The sequence below is a fragment of the Typopeltis vanoorti genome, chromosome 9, assembly GCF_054136105.1.
Source record: "Typopeltis vanoorti isolate ZY-2024b chromosome 9, IOZ_Tvanoo_1.0, whole genome shotgun sequence".
Taxonomy (NCBI): Eukaryota; Metazoa; Arthropoda; class Arachnida; order Uropygi; family Thelyphonidae; genus Typopeltis; species Typopeltis vanoorti.
In genome coordinates, this window is record NC_143557.1 from 93590634 (window position 1) to 93613042 (window position 22409).

At 35.8% G+C, this 22409-nt stretch overlaps 1 protein-coding gene across 2 annotated transcripts in view; it reads right to left on the bottom strand.

Annotated features, from left to right (window-relative positions):
* The window catches only part of Rnmt (RNA guanine-7 methyltransferase), a 130156-nt gene that overhangs the window by 33410 nt on the left and 74337 nt on the right, over positions 1–22409 (bottom strand). For both annotated transcript variants that reach the window (XM_090397359.1, XM_090397358.1), the window contains 2 exons: positions 20587–20768; positions 9724–9888 (listed from right to left, as the gene is read on the bottom strand). In XM_090397359.1, the coding sequence (XP_090253485.1) occupies positions 9724–9888; positions 20587–20768 (347 nt within the window). The remainder of the gene's footprint in view (positions 1–9723; positions 9889–20586; positions 20769–22409) is intronic.

Consider the following 22409-nt stretch of genomic DNA (forward strand, 5'->3'; position numbering starts at 1 on the left):
ATGTTCCTATATGTTGTATTAAACTAATTCTATGGGTATATGATAATGAATGTCAATTCTATATTCCTGGGTTCTAGCTTATGCATTGTGGTCTGAGGACATGCCAGGCAGAATATTATATTAATGGTAATTTGCTATAAGTGGTAAAGTTATTCTTCCACTTCTGCTGGACAAGACTTTGATAAGACTTCTTCTTAAGCTTTCGTGAACCATTAAGGTTCTTAGCTATGGACTTCACAACTGTGACCGTCTTGAGGATAAGGTGGTTGGCCTATGGCTCCCAGTCTTCCCTATGCCTGTAGATGCATGTGTTACTGAGGATGGTTTGGAGAAGGGGGGGGGGCAAAAAATGAGTTTCTGGGTAAAAAAAAACTTCCTACCTCCATATGAGACTGGTCAACTCACCTTTAGTCAAAAGAGACCAGATAAAGGTTCTTCACATCTTGGACAGGAGTCAAACCCAGGTCTTTCCGACCAAGGGGCTTTGTCTATACCGACTGAGCTACAGAGGCTCTCTTGAAATTACATATTGAAATCTAATTTGTGTGTGCATCCTGTGAATGAAACTAACAGAAGCTTTTAAATGTTAAAGCCTGTGAATGAAACTTAGCTTTTAAAACTTCCAACTCATTCACCTCTATTTAGTTCTACTTCAGCATTAGCTAATGACTGGGATGTATATTTACTAAAGTGATCACTTAACAACTCAGCTATTTTTTCTAAAACATCTGATTTTCCAACATTCTGCATTAACTACAGTTATCCTTCAGTGGATTTTTTTTTTCTTCCTTTCACTTGCCACACAGTGAATAAAATCTTACCAATGTGAGCCTCACTGATATATGTCTAAATTAAAAATGAATGAAATAAAGGACATTTTTTCCTATTATGATAAAAAAAAACAATTTTTGGAAAATGAGAAAGCAGAAAGTCCAGAAGACGTTATGGAAAAAAATTTTCAATGGTATACAATGAGTTGGCAAGAGACTGGGTAGGTAGACTAAGAAGGTAAAAAAAAGAAAAAAAGATTGGTTATCAGACAAACCTGGAAATTCATAGAAGAAAGAGGCATAAAATTAAAATGTTTGCAAATGCCAAATCTCAGAGAACTAGAGAAAGTCATATGAACAATCGTAAAGAGGAAAAACAAGTTAGTTAAAAGATCTGCAAGAAAAGATACAAAGTATTATGTGAACACTTTGGCAGAAGTTACACAAGAAAAGGCTGCAGCCTTAATACATATTTGAAAACTGCATGAGGTGACAAGGAAAATATGCTCTGAAGAAAAGAAGGAAATTGATGCTATAAGGGATAAAAATGGTTTACTACTAATGGAAGAGGAATGAGATTGTTAGAAAATGGAAAGAACACACTTTTATGAGATTTTAAGCATAGAAAACACATACCTGACATGATTAGAAGTTCAGTAATGGAAAAATCTTCAATAAGCACATTTAAATAATACACTAGAACCAATAACTAAAAATAAAATAATGAACATAACAGAGATGAAGAAAAGTGAAAAAGGCATGTGGCAATGATAATATAGCAACAGAAATGCTTAAGACACTAAAGAAACTGTTATTGATTGATAAATTGCAACTGATCTTTAACAATGTGCAGTGGAAAGAAACAATGATAACTATAATTCCAAAGAAAGGAGATCTCATTAGTTGTGAAAATTGAAGGGGAATTAGTCTACTATCAGTACTTGTAAAAATTTTCTGTAAAATATTGCTAAATAGGATTAAAAATGAACAGGTGGGAGTACTGTGCATCACATTTTTATCTTAAGGAACATCATTGAACAGTATTGAAAGAGAAACATCATCATGGTTAACTATTAGAAGCCATGGAATTCCTGACAGTTATGTGAGAATAATCAAAGAAATGTAAAAAGGAAGAAAAAGTTGCGTTATTGCACAGCAAACAATATCCGAATGGTTTGAGATAAAGACTGTGAGACAGGATTGTGTAATATCTGGTTTACTGTTTAACATAATCATTGAGTGGATTATGAGATTAATCATTATGAGAAAAGTTACAGGTGTAAGAAGAGGAATTAAATGGAATCCTATGTCACAGTTTGAAGATTTAGATTATGCAGACAACATAGTCTTAATATGATCAAAAAGCCATTGATACACAAGCAAAATCAGAAGCATCGTATAAAACAGCTGAAATGGTTAGTCTTAAAATAAATGAGTAAAAGAAAAGTTTTTAATTTGAACAGCAAATGTCACAAAGAAATTAAAATCAATCAGCATGCAACAGAAGTTAAGAATTTTACATACATTGGAGCAAATGTAGATACTCAAAGTCAAATTGAAAGGGATATAATGCAAAGATTAACAAAAGCAAACACTGCTTTCACAAAATTAAATAACAACAATTATTATTATGTGAATTATTATATATTATGCGAATAATGGCCAGACATTATTCACACAATATCTATCATGCCTCTCTTTAGACTCATTCACAGACAAAGCATGCAGAACTACCTCTGGCAACACATTACACACATTCAGCCCCCCCCTCCCCAAGCAAAAAAATCTAGTCCTAAAACCATTGTTAACCACACTCTTGCACAATTTCCAGGGTTGACCCCTTGATCCTTCCTATACTATACAGAAAAAAAGTCATCAGTGCCGATCCTATAAAAACCCTTTAATAACTTATGTGCATCTATCCTATCTCCTCTCTTACACATATCAGCTAGTTTTTGGAGCCCACAGACTTTCAATCCTCATAGGAAACATTCCACAGACCTGTCACAATCATTGTCACTCACCTCTGGATCCTTTCCACCACTTCATCACCAAGGAATCCAGGCAAACAGATCTGTGTACAACAGTTCAGATATACTGCCTTATAAAGTGGAACAATAACTTCCCTATCCCTGCCTGTCAGTGTGTTCTTCAATGTCCATGTAATTTGATGTGCTATAAATTAAAGATACCAAGAAATTATATTCTTAGTTTCATCCTTTATACAAGTGTAAACAAACAAAGTTTGCACATGAAGTCACTTCACTACTGGACTGCTTGTATATAGAGACTACTGACTTTGCATCAGTTGCCCTAGTATCCCATAATGTAACATACATATCCTTATGGACATAGCATTAAAAGTGTCCATAAGGATGTGTTACTTTACAGGATACTAAGGCAACTGATGGGAAGTCATTAGCCTCTATATATACAAGCAACCCAGTAGAGAATTGACTTTAAATGCAAACTTTGTTTACACTTGGATAAAGGATCAAACTAAGAATATAATTTCTTGGCATCTTTAATTTATAATATAACCAAGGTGAAAAAAACTTACAAAACCTGATGTGCCGTTTTGACCACCTTTGCAACATGCCCTTTAAACTCAAGTTCTTTGTCCATAATCATCCCCCAAGTCCCTTGCCTCGTTCTCTTCTTGCAGTTCAATTCCATCAATATATAGTATACAGAGAATGTAATCTTATCCTCCCAAAGTGCATCACCTACTTAGCCACATTAAACCGGCAGTCATTTAACTTTACCCATACCTCCAGCATATTTAAGTCATCCTGCAAGATCCCTACATCACCATCAGTGACTGCGGCTCTTCCCAGTTTTGCATATCAGCAAACAAGTGGATATTTCCCATCAAGTTATTTCCAGTATCATTAATGTATAAATCAACCAACAGAAGACTCTGTACTAAGCCATGAGGAATATCACCAATCACATGCCTTCTTCTGGACTCAACTCCTCCATAAACCACTCTTTGATATCTGTCCATCAGCCACCCTCTAATCTAAATCACTAGCTTCAGATCCATTCCCATTTGCTCTAATTTATGCGAAAGAATTCCATATGGAATCCTGTCAGATGCCTTTGCAAAAGTCCAGCAGTATCATCAAATTTCCATATCCTCTTCTTCTGCAGCTTGTCCCACTTAAGTAGGGTCACTGATTGTAGTGAGTCTCCTCCACAACCTCCTGTCTGCCTGTAACCACATTCAAGTTCTTCATCCTCAAGTCCTCCCCCACCATCTCTTCTTTGGCAGCCCACGCTTCCTCCTCCCCTGCATGACCTTTTAACCCACATACTCGTCCTCCCCTTCTTATCACAGGACTAAACCATCTCAACCTTGTCCCCTGTATCTTTGCTCCTAAGTTTGTAACTTTCACTGTTCTCCTTACATAGTCATTCTCAGATGATCCTTTCTGGTCACACCACACATCCACCTAAGCATTCTCATCTCCGCTACTTCCATCCTGTTGATGTTATTTTTCCTCAGGGACACAGTTTCCGTAGCATACGTCATAGCTGGTCTCACTACTCTCCTGTAGATTTTGCCTTTTAGATTAAATAAAATAAATAAAACAATAAAACCAAAATAAAGATCTTGAACAGCAATATTAAGTATATATTATTTTTGATCAGAGACATGGAAACTGACCAATAAACAGGAAGCTAAATTAAAGTTTTCAAACAAAATGTCTGTGTAAAATATTAAAAATATTTTGGTCACAACCTGACTGCCCAAAAGAGTATTACCAGTGAAATAAAAAAAAAAAAAAGAGAGAGATGGAAAGTGATTGGACATGTACCGTGGATAGACAGCAGAGAGACTCCAAAGTAGCATTGACCATGGATTCCAGAAAGAAAAAGGAAAAGAGGAAACCTAAATTACTTTGTCAGAAAAAGGAAAGAAGACTGATTGGTTGGGAGAGAAATGGATCTCAACCTTACGTATCATGAAACACAAAGATGATAAGCGAGTAAAGAAAGATGTTAAGCCTAACTGCTTTTCATAGACAGATTTCACCATAGGTCTCTTACTACTTTTCAGCTTTCTTTTTTTTATACTGCTATGGGCCCTGGTAATCGCACCTTTCCTGGTACTGGATTCATATTTTCTTTTTAAGAAGCACTTGATTCAAAGTCTTGCTCATCCATTTAATGCCTATATGCTTTATTCTCTTGACTCTAAGAATGCGGTTGGCTATACTGTAGCTTCTTTCAGACATTCTTTGACACATCCCATGCAATGTGGATTCTCTTATCATGCAATTTTTTCATGTCAAGGCACCACAAGGCTTGAAGATGCTTTCTCAGTCTATCATAACACTTACCTAAAGTTCACATACATCCTTTTTTATTGAAAGTTTTCACATGACTAGCCACCTCCCAATTTAAATTGCACAATACCCCCCCCTCTCCAGTTGAAAGCAAAACAGCTACCTCATTTATTAGCTGTTCCTCCTCACATCTCTCTCATACAAACAGACTATAGTAATGTTGAGAGAAAATTCTAGTTTTTTTTTTCTAAGGTGTCTCAGATATAGGGAACAATAACTGAGACACCTCAGAAAAAAACAGCTAGAATTTTAAAGAAACAATCTCTGCACTGCTTTCAAATCTCATTTGAAGCTGGCCTCAACTTCTCCAATCTTCTAAGGATCCTCTTCACTCCCTCTGTTCCAAGTGTTTAAAAGGTTCCAAACTGGGAGATATACTATATCTATTTTGATGAACACAAGAAATACATTCTCTGTCATAACTATAGTCAGTCAAGTCTAGCTAACCATGCCTTGGATACAATGCACAGGGATCAGATGTTAAAAAATACCATGCTTCATCACAGCAAATACAAACTTGAAAGACTCTTTTTAGAATCAGATTTAAAAAAAACAATCCTAAATAAATATGGTTCTGTTAAACTTCCTAAGATTTGGGAAACTAATTCTTTGGCCTCCCACCTAACAGCACCCATAGAGGGTGCCTCTCATAGGACTTTATGACTTTAAAAAAAAAACCTTTCTTAAACATTTATTTTATTATCTTCCAGAAGAAAGTTGTTTAGTCCCAGATGATCCCTTCGTATTCCAAAGGGGCTGAGAGCATCCAGAACAAGTGACAGAAATGGTGATCTAGGGATTAGGGTTTAGCAGAGAAGATTGGCTATAACAGAAACAATATTTTATAGAGAAGATGCTGAAGAAATTTTTCTGTACATGACCGGACAGGAAAGAGCAAGGGAAGTTGCTCCCTTGAAGTTGAATCACTGTAATCACTACTGGAAGTTAGATAAGGATGTGATGTGAAAGAGTGTGATGAATGAATTAAGGAGAGGTATGACAAGTAAGAGCTAAGCAAATAATGGAATGCGAGCCTCCCAGGATGACTCTTCAGACTCCACGAAGGCATCTGTATGATATAAATTATGCATTCCCTGCACATTTTATTTTGAACACCAATTAAGAGACCTCTACAATAAATAATAAAGAAGACATTTTTTTCTTTTTTTTGAGTGTAGGTGTGTGCTCATGTATTCTCTCCAAGGAAAGTCATGACATATTTATATGCTGGTTAGAAATAACAAATCTATCAAAAAGGAGAAATTTGCTAAGCTTCTAGCATTATTATTATGTTTTTCCTCAAAATTTTGCAAAACATGTTTTTTTTTTTTTTTTACTATTAGCTGGCCCTATGGGCTAAATCCTAAACTGCAAAATAAATACCTGAGATTAAAAAAAAAAAAAAAAAAAAAAAAAAAAAAAAAAAAAAAAAAAAAAAAAAAAAAAAAAAGGGGGGGGGGAGAGAAGGACACAGGACAAGAGTCAACTCAGGAGTGCATACATTTAGAGAACAATCAATAAATGCCATCAGTACCGCAAGCTCTTTTTTGGGTGTATCCAGTGACAAGATTCTTCTGATTTTATGGGGGGGGGGGGGGAAATCAAAGGCAGCACTAAATATTGTGTATTTGTAATGGTAGCCGAATATTTACCAAACTCATCAATGCAATAATTGGAAGAAAATCAGTTATCTATTTTCTTTTTTTTCTGTGAGTAATACAGTCAGAAAGTGTATCAGAGTAGTTGAAAAAAATTCAGCTTACTGCAGATGGTTTGCATCTAGGCTTTATGTTTTGCTCATACCAAAGCATGCAACAAATGCAAAGCTGTCACCAACAGACAACTTACCTCCTGTCCATATGGAAACCATGTCTTCTGATCCTTGCTAGGGCTGTTGGACAACTTCTGTTCACCTGCACTTCCACTCCTGTTACTTCACCCAAAGATAAAGCTGATCTAGCATAACTCTTTTCCTCAAACTACTGCAAATGCCACCTACCATACCAGAATCCAAGCACTGTATGCCTCCTGTAATTTTTCGACAAAAAGACGTCAGAAAATTACTAAATAATTTAGACACTAAAAAGTCTCCTGGTCATGATGGCATCTCTCTACTGGTTCTCAAACATTGTACTCCAGAGCTAACACCTGTCCTATATCATCTCTACAATCTTATATAGCTGGTACTTATCCCAACATGCAGAAGTAATCTCATATGCAGCCTATTCCAAAATAGGAAGATAGAAGTCTACCATCAAACTATCGACCAACTGCCATCACCCATCACCTCTGCCTTCTCCAAAATAACGGAGAGTCATTAATATTCATCTCCTCCACTACTTACTTAGATGCCAGCCAATTAATCCACAACCACCAGAATGGATCCAACACATCACACCAATAGCTTCCTTGGCATCCAAGAAATTAGGCATTCTCTTTTGTTCAAGTGACAATTTTACACCCAACCAATTCTTAACAACATACAAATCCCAAATTTGCCCAGTTAACTTCACCTACCACTGAACATGTGCAATGGAAAGGTTGACAAAACTTGTACTGTTGCTCTTTACATTTCCAGAGCTTTTGATCATGTCTGGAATCAAGGCCTGCTATACAAGCTGCCATTTTTTTGGTCTACCTATCACCTTCTGTAATTGGGTTGTTAGCTTCCTCTCTGGTCATTCATTGCATGTCATGGTTGATGGCTGCCTCTCTGAGCTTCACTACCAATAGTGAAGCTCAGAATATCTCAGGACTCTGTCATATCACCTACTCTCGTTTCTCATGTACATAACCGGCTTTTGATCATCACTAATCTTATCCACAGCTTTGCAGACAATAGTACTCTCCATTCATCCTACTCATTGGGCAAATCACACCGTAATCTCACATCCCAAGAATCAAGATCATCTACAACTAGTGCCTTAAACACTGATTTATGTACTATTCTTCAATGGGGAGAGGAATCTGGCCATGTGCTTTGCTACCAAATCAGTTTTGCCTCTTCCCATGCAAATTTCTTTTGCATGGGAAGTTCACATTACTCTCCTCAGTAATACATAAATACCAGACAAGATCAGATCTCTCTCTCTCTCTCTCTTGGACTAATTTTTGACTAAGTTTGGACTAATATTTGCCTCAAGTCTCTCCTGGCACCAACACATCACACCAATAGCTTCCTTAGCATCCAAGAAATCAGGCATTCTCTTTTGTTCAAGTGACAATTTTACACCCAACCAATTCTTAACAATATACAAATCCCAAATTTGCCCAGGCCTAGAATACTGCTCATGTGTTTCAGGTGGAGAACCCAAAACTTCACTAAAAATTCTTCATGCTATCCAGAGGGAAGCAATTTGGATCATAGACAATCTTTCTCTTACAGATTCAGTTTAATATCTATCTCATGAATGAAATGTTTCAGCCGTCTATTCTATAGGTACTTCAATAGTCACTGCTCCGTTGAACTGGCTACCATCATTTCTCCACTTTCTGTTGCACCTGTTAATACAAGAACAGCAGCTGCCCAGCACCCCTTTACTGTGCACTGCAAACACACCAAATCTGCTTTTCTCCTTCCTCTTTTATTCCATCTTCCCTCCATCCTCTAAAAAAGGCCTACTGCAAGAAGTATTTCCAATCAACTACAACTCTTCACAAGTAAATAACTTCTGACTTCTCACCCGCATTCCAGACATGGCATTGACGTGCTTATAGGTCTTTCAACCGCTCATGTATGGAATCAATATACTTATATATATATATAAGTTAACTGAGACTATAGCAAACTCATGGGTGACTAACTACAGGAATGAGAGAATAGTTTGCAATAGTGATTTTTTTTAATTTTTTTAAACTTGGCATTGTAATTGTAGAACTTTAATCAGGATTTTGTATAGTAGTTTGTTATAGTGAGCAAGTTTGCTATATAGCAAACTTGCTCACTATAACAAACTATATAGCAGTGTACTAAAGCGAGAGATGACTGTAAGACTGTAATGAAATAGAACCATTCAAATTATACTTCTTTCAACCAGAACAAAAGTAAGCTAAAGGGTCCAGCCTATGCAGAATTATATCAGTTTTTCTCAGCATCATATACATAACCTATGACCATTTAATGTTAATAACTTCTTCTCACTTTAGCCTATTAACAGTGCTAATGTATTAGAGGAATGGAGTCCATAACTAGTGTATATGAGATTCTAATACAAAATATAAAATTATGTTGGTTACATGCCTGTCCAAATTTTTAGACATGAGATTAGAGAAGGAACCATAATTCCTGTTAATATTCTCTTAATTCTTGTCTACCTCCTTGTGATCTACATGATTTTTATTTTGAACAGTCAGATGTAATATTATATGATGCTACATGAAGTTTGTATTTAAGCTTATCACAAACACTAGAGTATTTTTCTATAGCATTGTAACCTTTTATAATGCAACAACAATAAATGTTCAAAGTTTACTTAATATCAATTATTAAACATCGAGAACACAAAGTGAATACATTGTGGTTTTCAATATATTTTATGATAAGGAATGTAAAAGTATTATAAAAACTATTTCTAAATGTAAAGGAAAATTAGAATACTTACTCTTCGACAACTGGAAAATAAACTAAAAATTCAGGACAATTTACAACCCCTTCTAAATGGAAATCATACTGAGCACCAAAAAGGGGAAGCTTTTCTTTAGACTGGAAAGTTACAGAATATACATCACTGCCAAACGAAAGTCCAGGAGATTCTTGTAGCCTCCTCCTAATTTAGAGAACGAGTTTCATACAATTATTTGTCTAAACTTTTTAAATATTATTTACATTAATACAAAATGTTATTTACACTTACACAATTTTAACTCATTTCTTGGTATGTAATTGCAAGAGGTGTCTAGACTGCTATGATGGTACTATGTAATTAAGTTTAATTATAACATTAATAGCTTTCTATCAAAAATTTGGGAAATCACTTAAGGATCAAAGCTAGATATTGAGGAGAATTCCACACAGATACCTATTCATAATCTTCTAAGGAATACAAAAAACCAACTAGGAGTTTTGACTAAATGTCCAATCCTTGCCTTCTCAAAGTGTGCCCCATTATTAGGTATCCATCAATACTGAACAAATGAAGGTGGTATGGTAATTTCAAAGTTAGTTTTTTGGTGTTCTAGCTTTGATCAAATAAAGCAGTGTTCCTTAAAGTGTGATAAGCACACCCCTGTGGATACAAAAGAGCTTTATGGGGTTGAGGCACTATTTTGTTGTTGTTGCTATACTGTCACAGATAAGTGCAGGTATATTCAATAATAATTTTTCAACAAAGATTTAAAGGAAATTTTAAACAATATGCCTCTTGGCATGTATTGATTCACCTCCTTTAGGGCCGCACCTGGTTGATAGCATGATCATGTTTCAACCAGGTGGTCAGAATTCACCTCTAAATTTCATAATTTTCGTTTCTACTATATTTTAATTGGATTCCTATAACTAAAAATGTATTTAATAATTAAAAAAAAATGTCATGTTTGTAATTTATTATAACACAAATGCTAAAGAATTTAGTTTTATTTTATGTAGCTCCCATCCACAAAATGTTATTTCGTAAAATAGTATATTCATGCTATGGATCTTTTTTTTTTTTTTTTAATGAAAGCCCTGCACTAGAGACCAAACCTGGAACCTTTTCCAGGCCCCTTCAATACGTGGCAAAGTGGTCTCATGCCAGGCAATGAAATCCTACCTAAAGACAATTACATCCATGCCCACAGCAGAATTCAAACCTGAAACCTGTCAGTTGGAGAGCGAATATGCTAACCACTTGACCAACCAGGCTTTATTACAACTTCTCCCAAATTGCTTTTACTTGAGAGAAAGTATATCGGTGTCACTAATATTTTAAGAGATACACAGGTACTGAAAGTGTGGTAAAAACTGAGATGAAGTATTAGGATATATAAGATTACAACCACAGAAGCAATGGATTATGAATGAGATACTTAATTTAACAAAAGAAAGAAATAAAGCAAAAAAGAATAATAGAAAAACTGGATGAAAAAAATATGTAAACCAGACATTAAAAACTAGAGGAGATAAGGCACAATGAATAATTGCATACACCTGTAATCCCAAGTAGGTTGAAAAAAACTTATCAGTAAACAAAGGGATATCAGAAAGATTGGAGGTATATCTTTCTTTGTTATCTGTCAAAACTCCAACATTATCAGATCTTATATTTCTGTCTTCTAAGCACTTTTTACTGTATCAATCCACCCTATATCTTGGTCTTCCTCTGGGTCTGTTTCCTGCCAACCTGGCAGAGAACACTTGTTTTGCTAATCTCTCCTCTCCCATTCTGTGACCATACCACCTGAGATTAGCTCTGCTAACACATTCCTGAATGCTAACAATGTCGAGTTATTTCCTAATATCCTCATTTTTAATATGATACTATTCATGCACCTAATCTTTCTCAGGACTCTCATATCTATGGTCTCTAGTCTTTGGTCAAGTGTTTTATTTCTAACCTAGCTCTCAGATCCATAAGTAAAAATTGGTTTGAACACTGTCTTGTATATAGCTAATTTAGTGTTTTGACTAATTTCTCTCTTATTCCATATAAATTTATTTAGTTGACTTATGTAAGCTTTCTTACATTTTCTGCATTCTCTAAGAGCATAAGTTGACTTATTTGTCACAACTTTTGATATGCTTTTCCTTCACTGGCTCTTTAGCCTCCATAGCTCAGTCAGTATAAACGAAGCTCTCTGGTTGGTAAGACTTGGGTTCGGTTCCCGTGCCTGACATGAGTAACCTTTACCTGGTCTCTTTCGATGAAAGGCGAGTTAGCTGGTCTCATATGGAGGTAGGGGTTTTTTTCACCCCCCAGAGCAGACAAACCATCCCTGTTGAAAGTTTATTTTTCACTTGGTCAGACTATAATAAATTTAGTTTAAATTTATTATATCAAAATCAAAATTAAGATTTTTGTTCTAAGAAGGTTATAACTAATTTATAAACTACTGGAATATATTGGGCATGTTGTAAATGCTCACCAAACTCTTTGCAAGAAGAGGGCTTGGTCAACATTGCCATTAGAATTTAAAAGGAAAGCTGGCACAGTTGACTTTCACTGTAGCAGCACTTATAACCAACTTGCTCACTATAAAAAACTATCAATAGGTCCTGGTTGAAAACATCCATTTCAAACTATACCCATAACAAACTGTTCTTGTGGTCCCTACCATTTTGCTGGAGTGAATAAGCTCATACAAAATGGTAGAGTGTTGATTCATACATTCAACAATTCATAGTGCCTACTTTCTTTAATCTGCAAATCACCTTCTGGTTCACATCCTGTTTGCCTCTTCTAAAGATCAACTTGGTCCATTATTCCATAAGGGAGTCTATCATGTTGTGTAAGAACTTCAGTTTTGTTCCAGTATACTATGTGTCCAATTGGAGAAAAAAAAAAAATGATGTGCAATACCTGATCTGTACATCTTCTGATACGATATAGACTGCCATAACATCATGTGTAAGAACATGATAGACTCCATTATGGAATAATGGATGAAGTTGATCTTTAGAAGAGGCAGGATGTGAACCAGAAGGTGATTTGCAAATTAAAGAAGGTAGGCACTATGAATAATAGTTTTGATCAATCTTTAACATATGGGAATGGAAATCCTATGGATATGTTCTTGTGAAGATTGAGAACAAAGGTCATAATTGTCTATTAATCTTTTCTAGAAGTTGAGAGCTACTGCTAGTAGATAGAAAAGTGCTTTAATATGTTCTGCCATCATAAAATGAGTGAGAATTTCCAGTTACTACAGAGTAAACTGGATTGTGCTAATGAAGAGTTCCAAACTGGATGTTTTTTTTTTTTTTTTTTTTTTTTTTTTTTTTTTTTTTTTTTGGGGGGGGGGGGGTATCCACTTGTGGAAGGTCAGGAAGTTGAATTGCTTAACATGTTCCATTTAATAATTGATAAGAGTGGGTAAAATTGAGCCCCACAGTTGGTGTGTTTTTTCATGTGAAATAAACTGAATTAATTGCAAAGTCAGGTAACTGAATGATGTCTGGAGGAAAATCTCTCTTTGGTAATTTCAAGTTATCAGCCAACAATATTTGTGAAAAGGGTTGTTCTCAGATTAATTAAAATGTCAGAAGAAAATAACACCACATGAAAGCCCTTGTATTTAATGTACCTGCACTCTTTCAACCTACATAGGTTGAAAGAGTGCAGGTAAGATGTGCTAGGTGGAAAATCTGTTTTATGGCTCTAAGACCTTCTCTAAACTATGCAAAATGTTCCACTTCAATTACTTGCCTTTGGAAATGACTGCTAATGGAACATATGTTCCACTGGTAGTCAATTCCATGGGCAATGCACAGTTATAAACTAGTTAAAAAGTTATCCATAGTCCTTTTAATTTTTTAAAGATATATTTTGTTCTTATATTTAGAAGATTTAAATACAACTTGTCTAATGTTATCTTTTATTCCTTTGACTGATACTTGGAATTACTGAAGAAAGATTTTCCTCCAGATGTGAATTATTTGAATTTTCAATTAATATAGGTTATTTTACCTGTTCATTAAAAACTATTCAGACAGGTTGAAGAAACAGCAATCTCATACTCCATTTGCCCATGTGGTTCTTTATGTTGTTTTTGCACTTTCGAGCCCTTCACAGCAGGTTTACATTTACCCCCCCCCAAAAAAATAAGAAGATTAAGCCAGCATACTCATGTTAAAAACTAATAGTATTCTGCTGTTCTTAGATATATTTATGTTAAATCACCTAAGTTAAAACACCTGAGTCACCAAGATTATTGTAATCTTCTGATCGTATAACAAGATTCAACAGTCTCATACTCTGAGTTTCCTTCATCAAGTTCTGCTTCAAGTAATTATCTCTCTCTCTCTCAGTAAGGGTATGGAGTCCCTTTCCTTCCTGGCATGTGATCTTTCCTCATTTCAATCTATGCTTCCAAAGTTAAAATCCCCATTATAATTACTTGACTTGCACTCATTGTACTAATCTGCTGATGCTTATCTTCCACATCATCCCTGGCACCTATTGGCCTCAATCTCATAGCATATTGACTCAAAAGAACGGCAATCTGCCCATCTGACTCTTACTTTTGTTGGTTATAATTTATTTGTTATCATCATCAGTACCCCACCATCTGTATGCCGTGTAGAAATTGTATCTTATTTTAGCTATTGCTATAGTTTTCAGTTAGGCGATTTGTTGATTGTTTAAGTTCTTCACCCAATACTATTCCAGGACTTCTTTTTTAACTTCATAGTCTGGTTTGAGGGTGCTTAAAAGTCAAAGCTGTATGACTGAGAGGAGACCGCCATGTTGCTTTTAAAGGAATGTGGAGAACTGACCAGAGCTTCTGACAAATGTCCAATCCTAACCTTCTCATGGCGCACCCTGTTAGGTATCTACCTGGATACTGAACAAACGAGGATGGACTGATAATTTGGGATTTAGCCAACTAAACTGCATTCTTATTGGCCTAAACCAATATTAAATTATGGTACAAATAGAATTTCATGCCGGCTGAGGCATCGCCCAATTAAACAAGCCCCCCCCCCCCATTGTTTTTGCCAGGGAACCAGGGCAAACAGTGAAAAGTTAGGTACTGGAACAAATCCTAAAATCCACCCCCAACTCAATATCACCAGAATTGAAGATTGATACTATCAACATAAGCCTAAATAGCAAAGAAATGGAGCTAACTGAGGAATTGGATAAGTACCAGATTGACATAATAGGGGTGACTGAAACAAAAAAGGCAAAAACTGGTGAGATCTTCCTGAGCAATAAATACAAAATATTATATTCAGGCAATAACAATCAAGGAAAAGGAGGAGTAGCCATAGTAGTATTCAATACTAAATACGAGGCTAATCTTCTTGAATGGCAGGCAATTTCAAGTAGAGTGATGTGGGCAAATATGAGAATGGGGAACATGACAATGACACTTATTTGTGCCTATGGTCCAACAGAAGGTTCTACTAAGGTAGAAGTGGAGGGATTTTTTGATGCTTTAGAAAAAGCAACTGACACAATGAAAAAGGAAAAGTTGGGGATCTAAATAGCAGAGCAGGAAATAACTGTCAGCCATACAAAAATATTTTGGGAAAATCTGCAGAAAAGAACAAAGCTAATAATAATAGCAAATACCTGTTGGATTTCTGCTCAAGACATGGACTGGTTATTATTAACACCATGTTCCAACATAAAAATGTGCACAAATTCACATGGCAAGAAGAGGCAAGGAATAAGAAAAGTCTCATTGACTATGTTATTGTTGATAGTGATGTTTTCTCCCAGGTGCAGGACACCAGAGTGTACAGAGGATTTGAAATTGGAAGCGATCACTATTTAGTCTTGAGCAAGATAAAACTGAATTTCATATTGAAAAAAATAACGTAAGAAAGTTTTAAAGCAAATAAAAGTTGAGCAGCTCTCAGATGTGAACTGTAGACTGAAATATACAAAGATTATTGAAGAAAAAATGAAAGAGTTTGAGAACAGGAACCAAACCTTGGAGATTCAGTGGCAAGCCTTGAAGAAAACCTTGATTGATTCAGCCAGAGATGCATGTGTGAGATTGTCTGCAAGGAGAGAAAAATCAGAACTCCATGGTGGACACAGGAAGTTAAACATGCAGTGAAGGAAAAGAAGAAAGCATATCAAAAGTTCCTGGCAAATAAGTCAGCTTGTGCTCTTAGGGAATACAGAGACAAATGTAAGAAAGCTAAACAGTCTGTAAAACTAGCTAAACAAAAGTCATGAGAAGACGTTGGTAAGAACATAGAAAATAAAAATCAAGGTGGCAAGATATTCTGGAGGTTGTTGAACAAGCTCAGAAATGGAGGAAAGAGCGCTGTAAAAGGAATTAGAGATGACAAAGGTGATATGAAAGCTGGAGAAAAAGATATCTTTGAAGTATGGAGTAATTACTTTGAAAAATTGCTAAATGAAACTAGCAGATGACAGCACAGTGATAAAAAAACACTGACCAAGCATGCAATCAGGAATACATATCCATGCTTGAAGTAGAAAAAGCCATCAAATATCTGAAATGTGAAAAGGCAGCTGGAATAGATGATATCAGACCAGAAATGCTCAAGTATGGAGGTATTACTATTACTATTATTACGGGCAACTCCAGGGAGTCATTAGACTCATCGAGGGAGGCCCCAAATCATATTCATCACAACTATTTGACATTCATACAGTATCTATCATACCTCGCCTTAAACTCATTCACTGTCATGGCATCCACCACAGACTCAGGGAGCGCATTCCACTCATTCACTACTCTAAAAGTAAAGAACCCAGCTCTAACACCTTTACTAACCACACTTTTGCCCAGTTTCCATGGATGTCCCCTAGTCCTCCCACAACCAGCCCTGTTCTCAAAAATATCTTCTGAATTAATTTTATAGAAACCCTTCAGTAATTTGAATGTCTCAATCATATCTCCCCTTCTCCGCCTATCAACCAATTTTTGCAACACACAAATCCTCAACCTGTTCTCATACGGTTCATTCCACAGACCTGCTATCATCTTGGTCACTCGCCTCTGGATCCTCTCCACCTCCTCCCCATCAAGAAGAAACCTAGGTGACCAAATCTGAGCACAGTAGTCTAGATGGGGTCTTATCAAGGCTCGATACAGAGGAACAATAACCTGCTTGTCAACGTATTCTTCAGCAACCAAGTGATCTGATGAGCTGTTTTGGTCACTTTTGCAATGTGTCCCCTAAATTTCAATTCCTTATCTACCAACACTCCTAAATCTCGTGCCTCATCAATTTCCTGGAGCACGGTTCCACCAATGCAGTAAACTGCCGCCAATCTTTTCATCCCAAAATGCATAACCTTACATTTTGCCACATTAAACTGACATCCATTCTCCTTAGCCCAGACCTCCAATCTATCCAAATCATCCTACAAAATTTTGACGTCATCTGCATTCACTATTGCCCTACCCAACTTCGCATCATCCGCAAACAAATGAACTGTTCCTCTCAGATCATTTCCTATATCATTTATGAACAAATTAAACAGCAGTGGTCCAAGAACAGATCCTTGTGGCACACCACTAGTCACAGGCCGTCTTGTGGACTTTACTCCCGAGTAAACCACTCTCTGATATCTCTCCGTTAACCACCCTCCTATCCATCTCACCAACCCTATGTCCATTCCCATATGCTGCAATTTACTGATTAGAATTCCATGTGGAATCCTGTCAAAGGCCTTGGCAAGGTCCAGTAGAATCACCGTAAACCCATTACCCTTATCCAGTTCAGCCGTCACTGTGTTATAATACGTGAGCAAGTTACTGAGGCATGACCTACCCTTCACAAAACCATGCTGTCCCCGATACAGTATCCCATTTTCTTCTATCCAATCTTGTATTTTCCTCTTGACTATTTTCTCTAAGACCTTGACAATGATTCCTGATATGCTAATCGGTCGGTAATTTACAACAGCAGTCTTGGAACCACCTTTATGCAGTGGAACTATTTTCCCCTCTTTCCACCTGCTCGGGACTAACCCAGACTCGAGACTCAAATTAAACAAAATGGTCAAGGGTACTGACAATTCTTTAGCTGCTTCTCGTACAACACGAGCTGGTATACCATCCAATCCCACAGATGTATTGACATTGAGGTTATGCAATAGACTACTCACCTCCACTTCATTAACCACAATTTCCGTATAATCTACTGGTTTATTCGTTTCTGCAATGTCACCACCTGGATGATATACTTTTGCAAAGTGCTCACTCAGTAACTCAACTATCTCAATTGATTCAGTTACCTCCCTACCATCGGCATTCTTTAAAATCAATCTGCCATGTACATTTTTCCTTTTACTTGCTACATATCTAAAAAACTGTTTAGGATTCTCTTTAGCCTGCATGGCCAATGTTCTTTCGTAATCCTTTTTTGCTTTTCTTACCACACTCGTCACCCTTCTGGCCAGCGCTTTATACTGTTCATGTGCCTGCCGGTCACCCTTCTCCTTAAATTCCCTCCATAGTTGTTTCTTTTTTTGCAACTCAAGCTTAATGGTGTTATTCATCCATTTAACCCCTACTTGATTTATTATTCGGATTCTAGGTATACAATCAGCCATTGCTTTATGCAAGCACATCTTAACTACCTCCCATGCACTATCAACTTCTAGTCCTTGCAGTTGTACATGCCATGGCACTGAACCAATCAAATTCCTAAGCTTGTCATACTTTCCGAACCGATAATTCCACATATACCCTGTCTTAATTGAAAATTCTGCACCTTTAGCCACCTCCCAAGTTAAGACCCTATGATCACTCTCACCGATTGGTGGCAATGTGGTCATATTTGTTACAGCCAAATCCTCAGATGTAATTACTAGGTCAAGCACTCGCTGACCCCCTAGTATTTTCCATTACATGCTGTCGCAGATAGTTATCCCTTAATAACCACATAAAATCCAGTTACTTCCTCCCGTGTGTCCTCTCCTCACTCCAATCAATGCGACCATAGTTGAAATCTCCCATAATAATCACCCTCCTTCCACCCATTTCTTCTATTTGCTTGTGCATACTGTCACCACCATCTTTTCCATCACCTGGTCTATAGCAGCACCCAATTGTATATTTAGTTCTGCTAGCCACAATCTCACACCAAATGGCCTCAAATGTGCTCTTTTCTCTATCCTGCAATTCAACTTCTATTCTCCTTGGCTGGAGCTCATCAGCTATCATCAACAATACTCCTCCCCCCATAAAAGGGTATAAAAGTTTTACAGTGGCTACACTGCATAGTTCAGAGGGCCTGGACAGAAGGACGAATTCCAGATGATTGGAGTAGAGCTCTCATAGTACCCATATATATATATATATATATATATATATATATATAAAGAGAAATAAAACTGATTGTGAGAATTACAGAGGTATATCCCTACTGAGTGTTCCTGGTAAGATTTATGCCAGTATACTTGAGAAACGGTTGAGAAGGATTGTGGAAGAGAAGCTTGGTGAGGAAGAAGCTGGATTCAGGCCAAATAGAGGCTGTCAGGATCAGATATTCACTTTAAGACAAATAGTTGAAAAGTCATGGGAATATAACAAAGATCTGTATTTAAGTTTTGTAGACCTGGAAAATGCATATGACAAGGTGCCAAGAGAGAAGCTATTCAAAACGCTACGGTTGTATGCTGTCAGAGGATCATTATATCAAGCAATACTTAGTCTTTATTTGAGTTGTAAGTCAGCAGTTAGAATTGAAGGAAGTACAGGGAGTTTTTTAATGTTAAATCTGATGTCAGACAAGGATGTACATTATCACCTCTGTTATTCATTATCTATATGGATCACATTATGAAGAAAAGTGGTATTAAACCTGATATCAATATTGGAGATGTTAATGTCAGCTACTTGCTTTATGCGGATGATGTTATACTTCTAAATAAATCCGCTACAAGCCTGCAAGATTCCCTGACTAAATTGAATAACTGTTGTGATAGATATGGTATGAAGATCAGCAATAACAAGACAAAGATAATGAAAATAAGCAGAATCACTGAAAATATTATCAGCTGCATTGTGAATGGAGAACCTATAGAACAAGTAAAACATTTCAGCTACTTACGCACGATTTTTAGTGATGATGGTAAATTAAATATGGAAATAGATAACAGAATCAACAAAGCTAGTATGGTAGGAAGTCAATTGAATAAATGTATATGGAATAAGAGAGAAATTAGTCAAAACACTAAATTAGCTGTATACAAGACAGTGTTCAAACCAATTTTAACTTATGGATCTGAGAGCTGGGTCAGAAGTAAAACACTTGACCAAAGACTAAAGGCTGCAGATATGAGAGTCCTGAGAAAGATTAGGGGCATGAACAGATGGCATCAATAGCAATATCATATTAAAAATGAGGATATTAGGAAAGAACTTGACATCATCATCAGCATCCAGGAATGCGTCAGCAGAACTAATCTCAGGTGGTATGGTCACTTAAACAGAATGGGCAAGGAAAGATTAGCCAAAGAAGTGTTCTCTGCCAGGTTGGCAGGAAAAAGACCCAGAGGAAGACCAAGATATAGGTGGATTGATACAGTAAAAAGTACCTTAGAAGATAGATATATAAATATAAGCTCTGACAATGTTGTAGCTTTGACAGATAACAGATTGATCTGGCAGAAGTTAGTAATGATGTAAAATTTTCATGTAGTACTATCATATCCTGTACACCCCTTGAGGATAAATGTCAGGAATTTGATGATGAGAAGTTACTTTGCTCTTATTGATGATATTAAAAATAGTTAATTTCTGTTCATATGAAATCCAATTTTATGCTTCTAAAAAATATATTTATGATATTTTTGAACTATCAAGATAATTTTAAAAGGAATCAAACTTACATAATATCATATGAGTCAGGAGTTGTACCAATAAAATATCCTCCAGGACATAGGCACTCACTTGCATTCTGGATTAAACACTTGGCCTGAGAAAGGCTTTCAAAGCAATAGTGAAAACTAAACTGGCAACTGACCAAGTCAAACTGTATATCAGGTTTGCTGTATAAATCTTTTAACCTGGCCTATATAAAAAAAAAAAATAGAGATAATCAAATAACTTTGACATTTATATAAATATTGAAATTTCAATTAACTGTAAAATAGAAGAGCATGTTCCAAATTAGTCTATTAGTTAGTTATAGATGTTCAAATTGGATCAATGCTCTCTTTTCAATCTTATCCAAAATACTAACAGTATTACCATATCTTATGTTTTTCTGATGTCTCTCCTAACTGCCATTCATCTTCCTTTTTGTAAATAGAAATACCATCTTAGATTAGCTCTGCTCACACATACATGAATACATGATGTGGAAGTTCCTTTTTAATATTTTCATTTTAATGGCTCTAACAGACTGATATAATCAATTCATTCTGCTAATTTTCTTCAGAAGCTTCATATCCACTGTCTTTAACAGCTCTCAGATTCAAAAGTTTAAACCAGTTTAAACTTTTACCCACTGACTTGGGTACAGCTAGTTTTGTTTTGGCTAATTTCTCTCTCTCTCTCATACCATATAAATTTATTCAACTAGTTCACTACTTTATTAGCTCAATTATTCTGTTATTTATTTTCATATTTAATTTTAACTAAAAAGTGTGCTTAATTAGCTGGAATGTTTAACTTGGTCTATAGATTTACAATTTCAAAATACTATAATCATCTAAATTCCTGATATACTCTAACATAGTGAAAAGAAAGTACAAAGCTCTTCAATTCCATACAAGTCCAACTAATATCTGGAAATTCATTCTCATCGTCACAAATACTAAAATTCACCTGTACCAATTTATTATTAAATTATATTACACTATCTACAATTAAAAATTTAATATCACCAATTTCAATGTCAGATTTAATGTCCCTTTTTCTTTCATAATGTGATCCATACAGATAATGAATATGGAGATGATATGCACTGGAGATCTACATATCAAATCATCTTCTAATTCAAGTGCTGACATACAACTTAAATGTCTGTATATGTTCTATTTAACATCCCATTTATACCATATAATAGTAACATTTTGAACAACTTTTCTCTTGGCTTTCATATGTTTGCAGACCTACAAAACTTAAAACTTTTATTTTCTCATCATATTGAATTCCTGGCATACCTTAAGGGGATGCACAGGATGTTAGATAGTACTTCATCCAAAATTGATATTATTACTAACCTCATATGGACAACATTCCTCCAAAATTAATATGTTATCTGTCAGATCACATATTTCAGTCATCTAAGGAAATGGCTTACTGTCTCAATCCACTTGCAACAAATACTTGTTTTGTTAACCTTTCCTCTCACGTTCTGTTTAAATGACCATACGAGTTCTTGAAATTAGCTCTGCTAACAATGCAAGATATTTCCTAATATCTTCATTGTTAATATGATGTGGTCATTGATGCTATCTCTGATCTATTGTTTTGATTTCTAACCCAGCTCTCAGACTCATAAGTTAAAATAGGATTGACTGCCTTGTATATAGTTCATTTAGTGTTTTGACTTTCTTTTTTATTCCATATAAATTTATTCAGCTGTCTTCCCACCATGCCAGATTTGCTAATTATGTTTATTTCCATCTTCACTACAAATTGCACCTAAACAGCAGAAATGTTTTATTTGTTCTGCATATTTCCTATTCATGTGCAGCAGATGTTT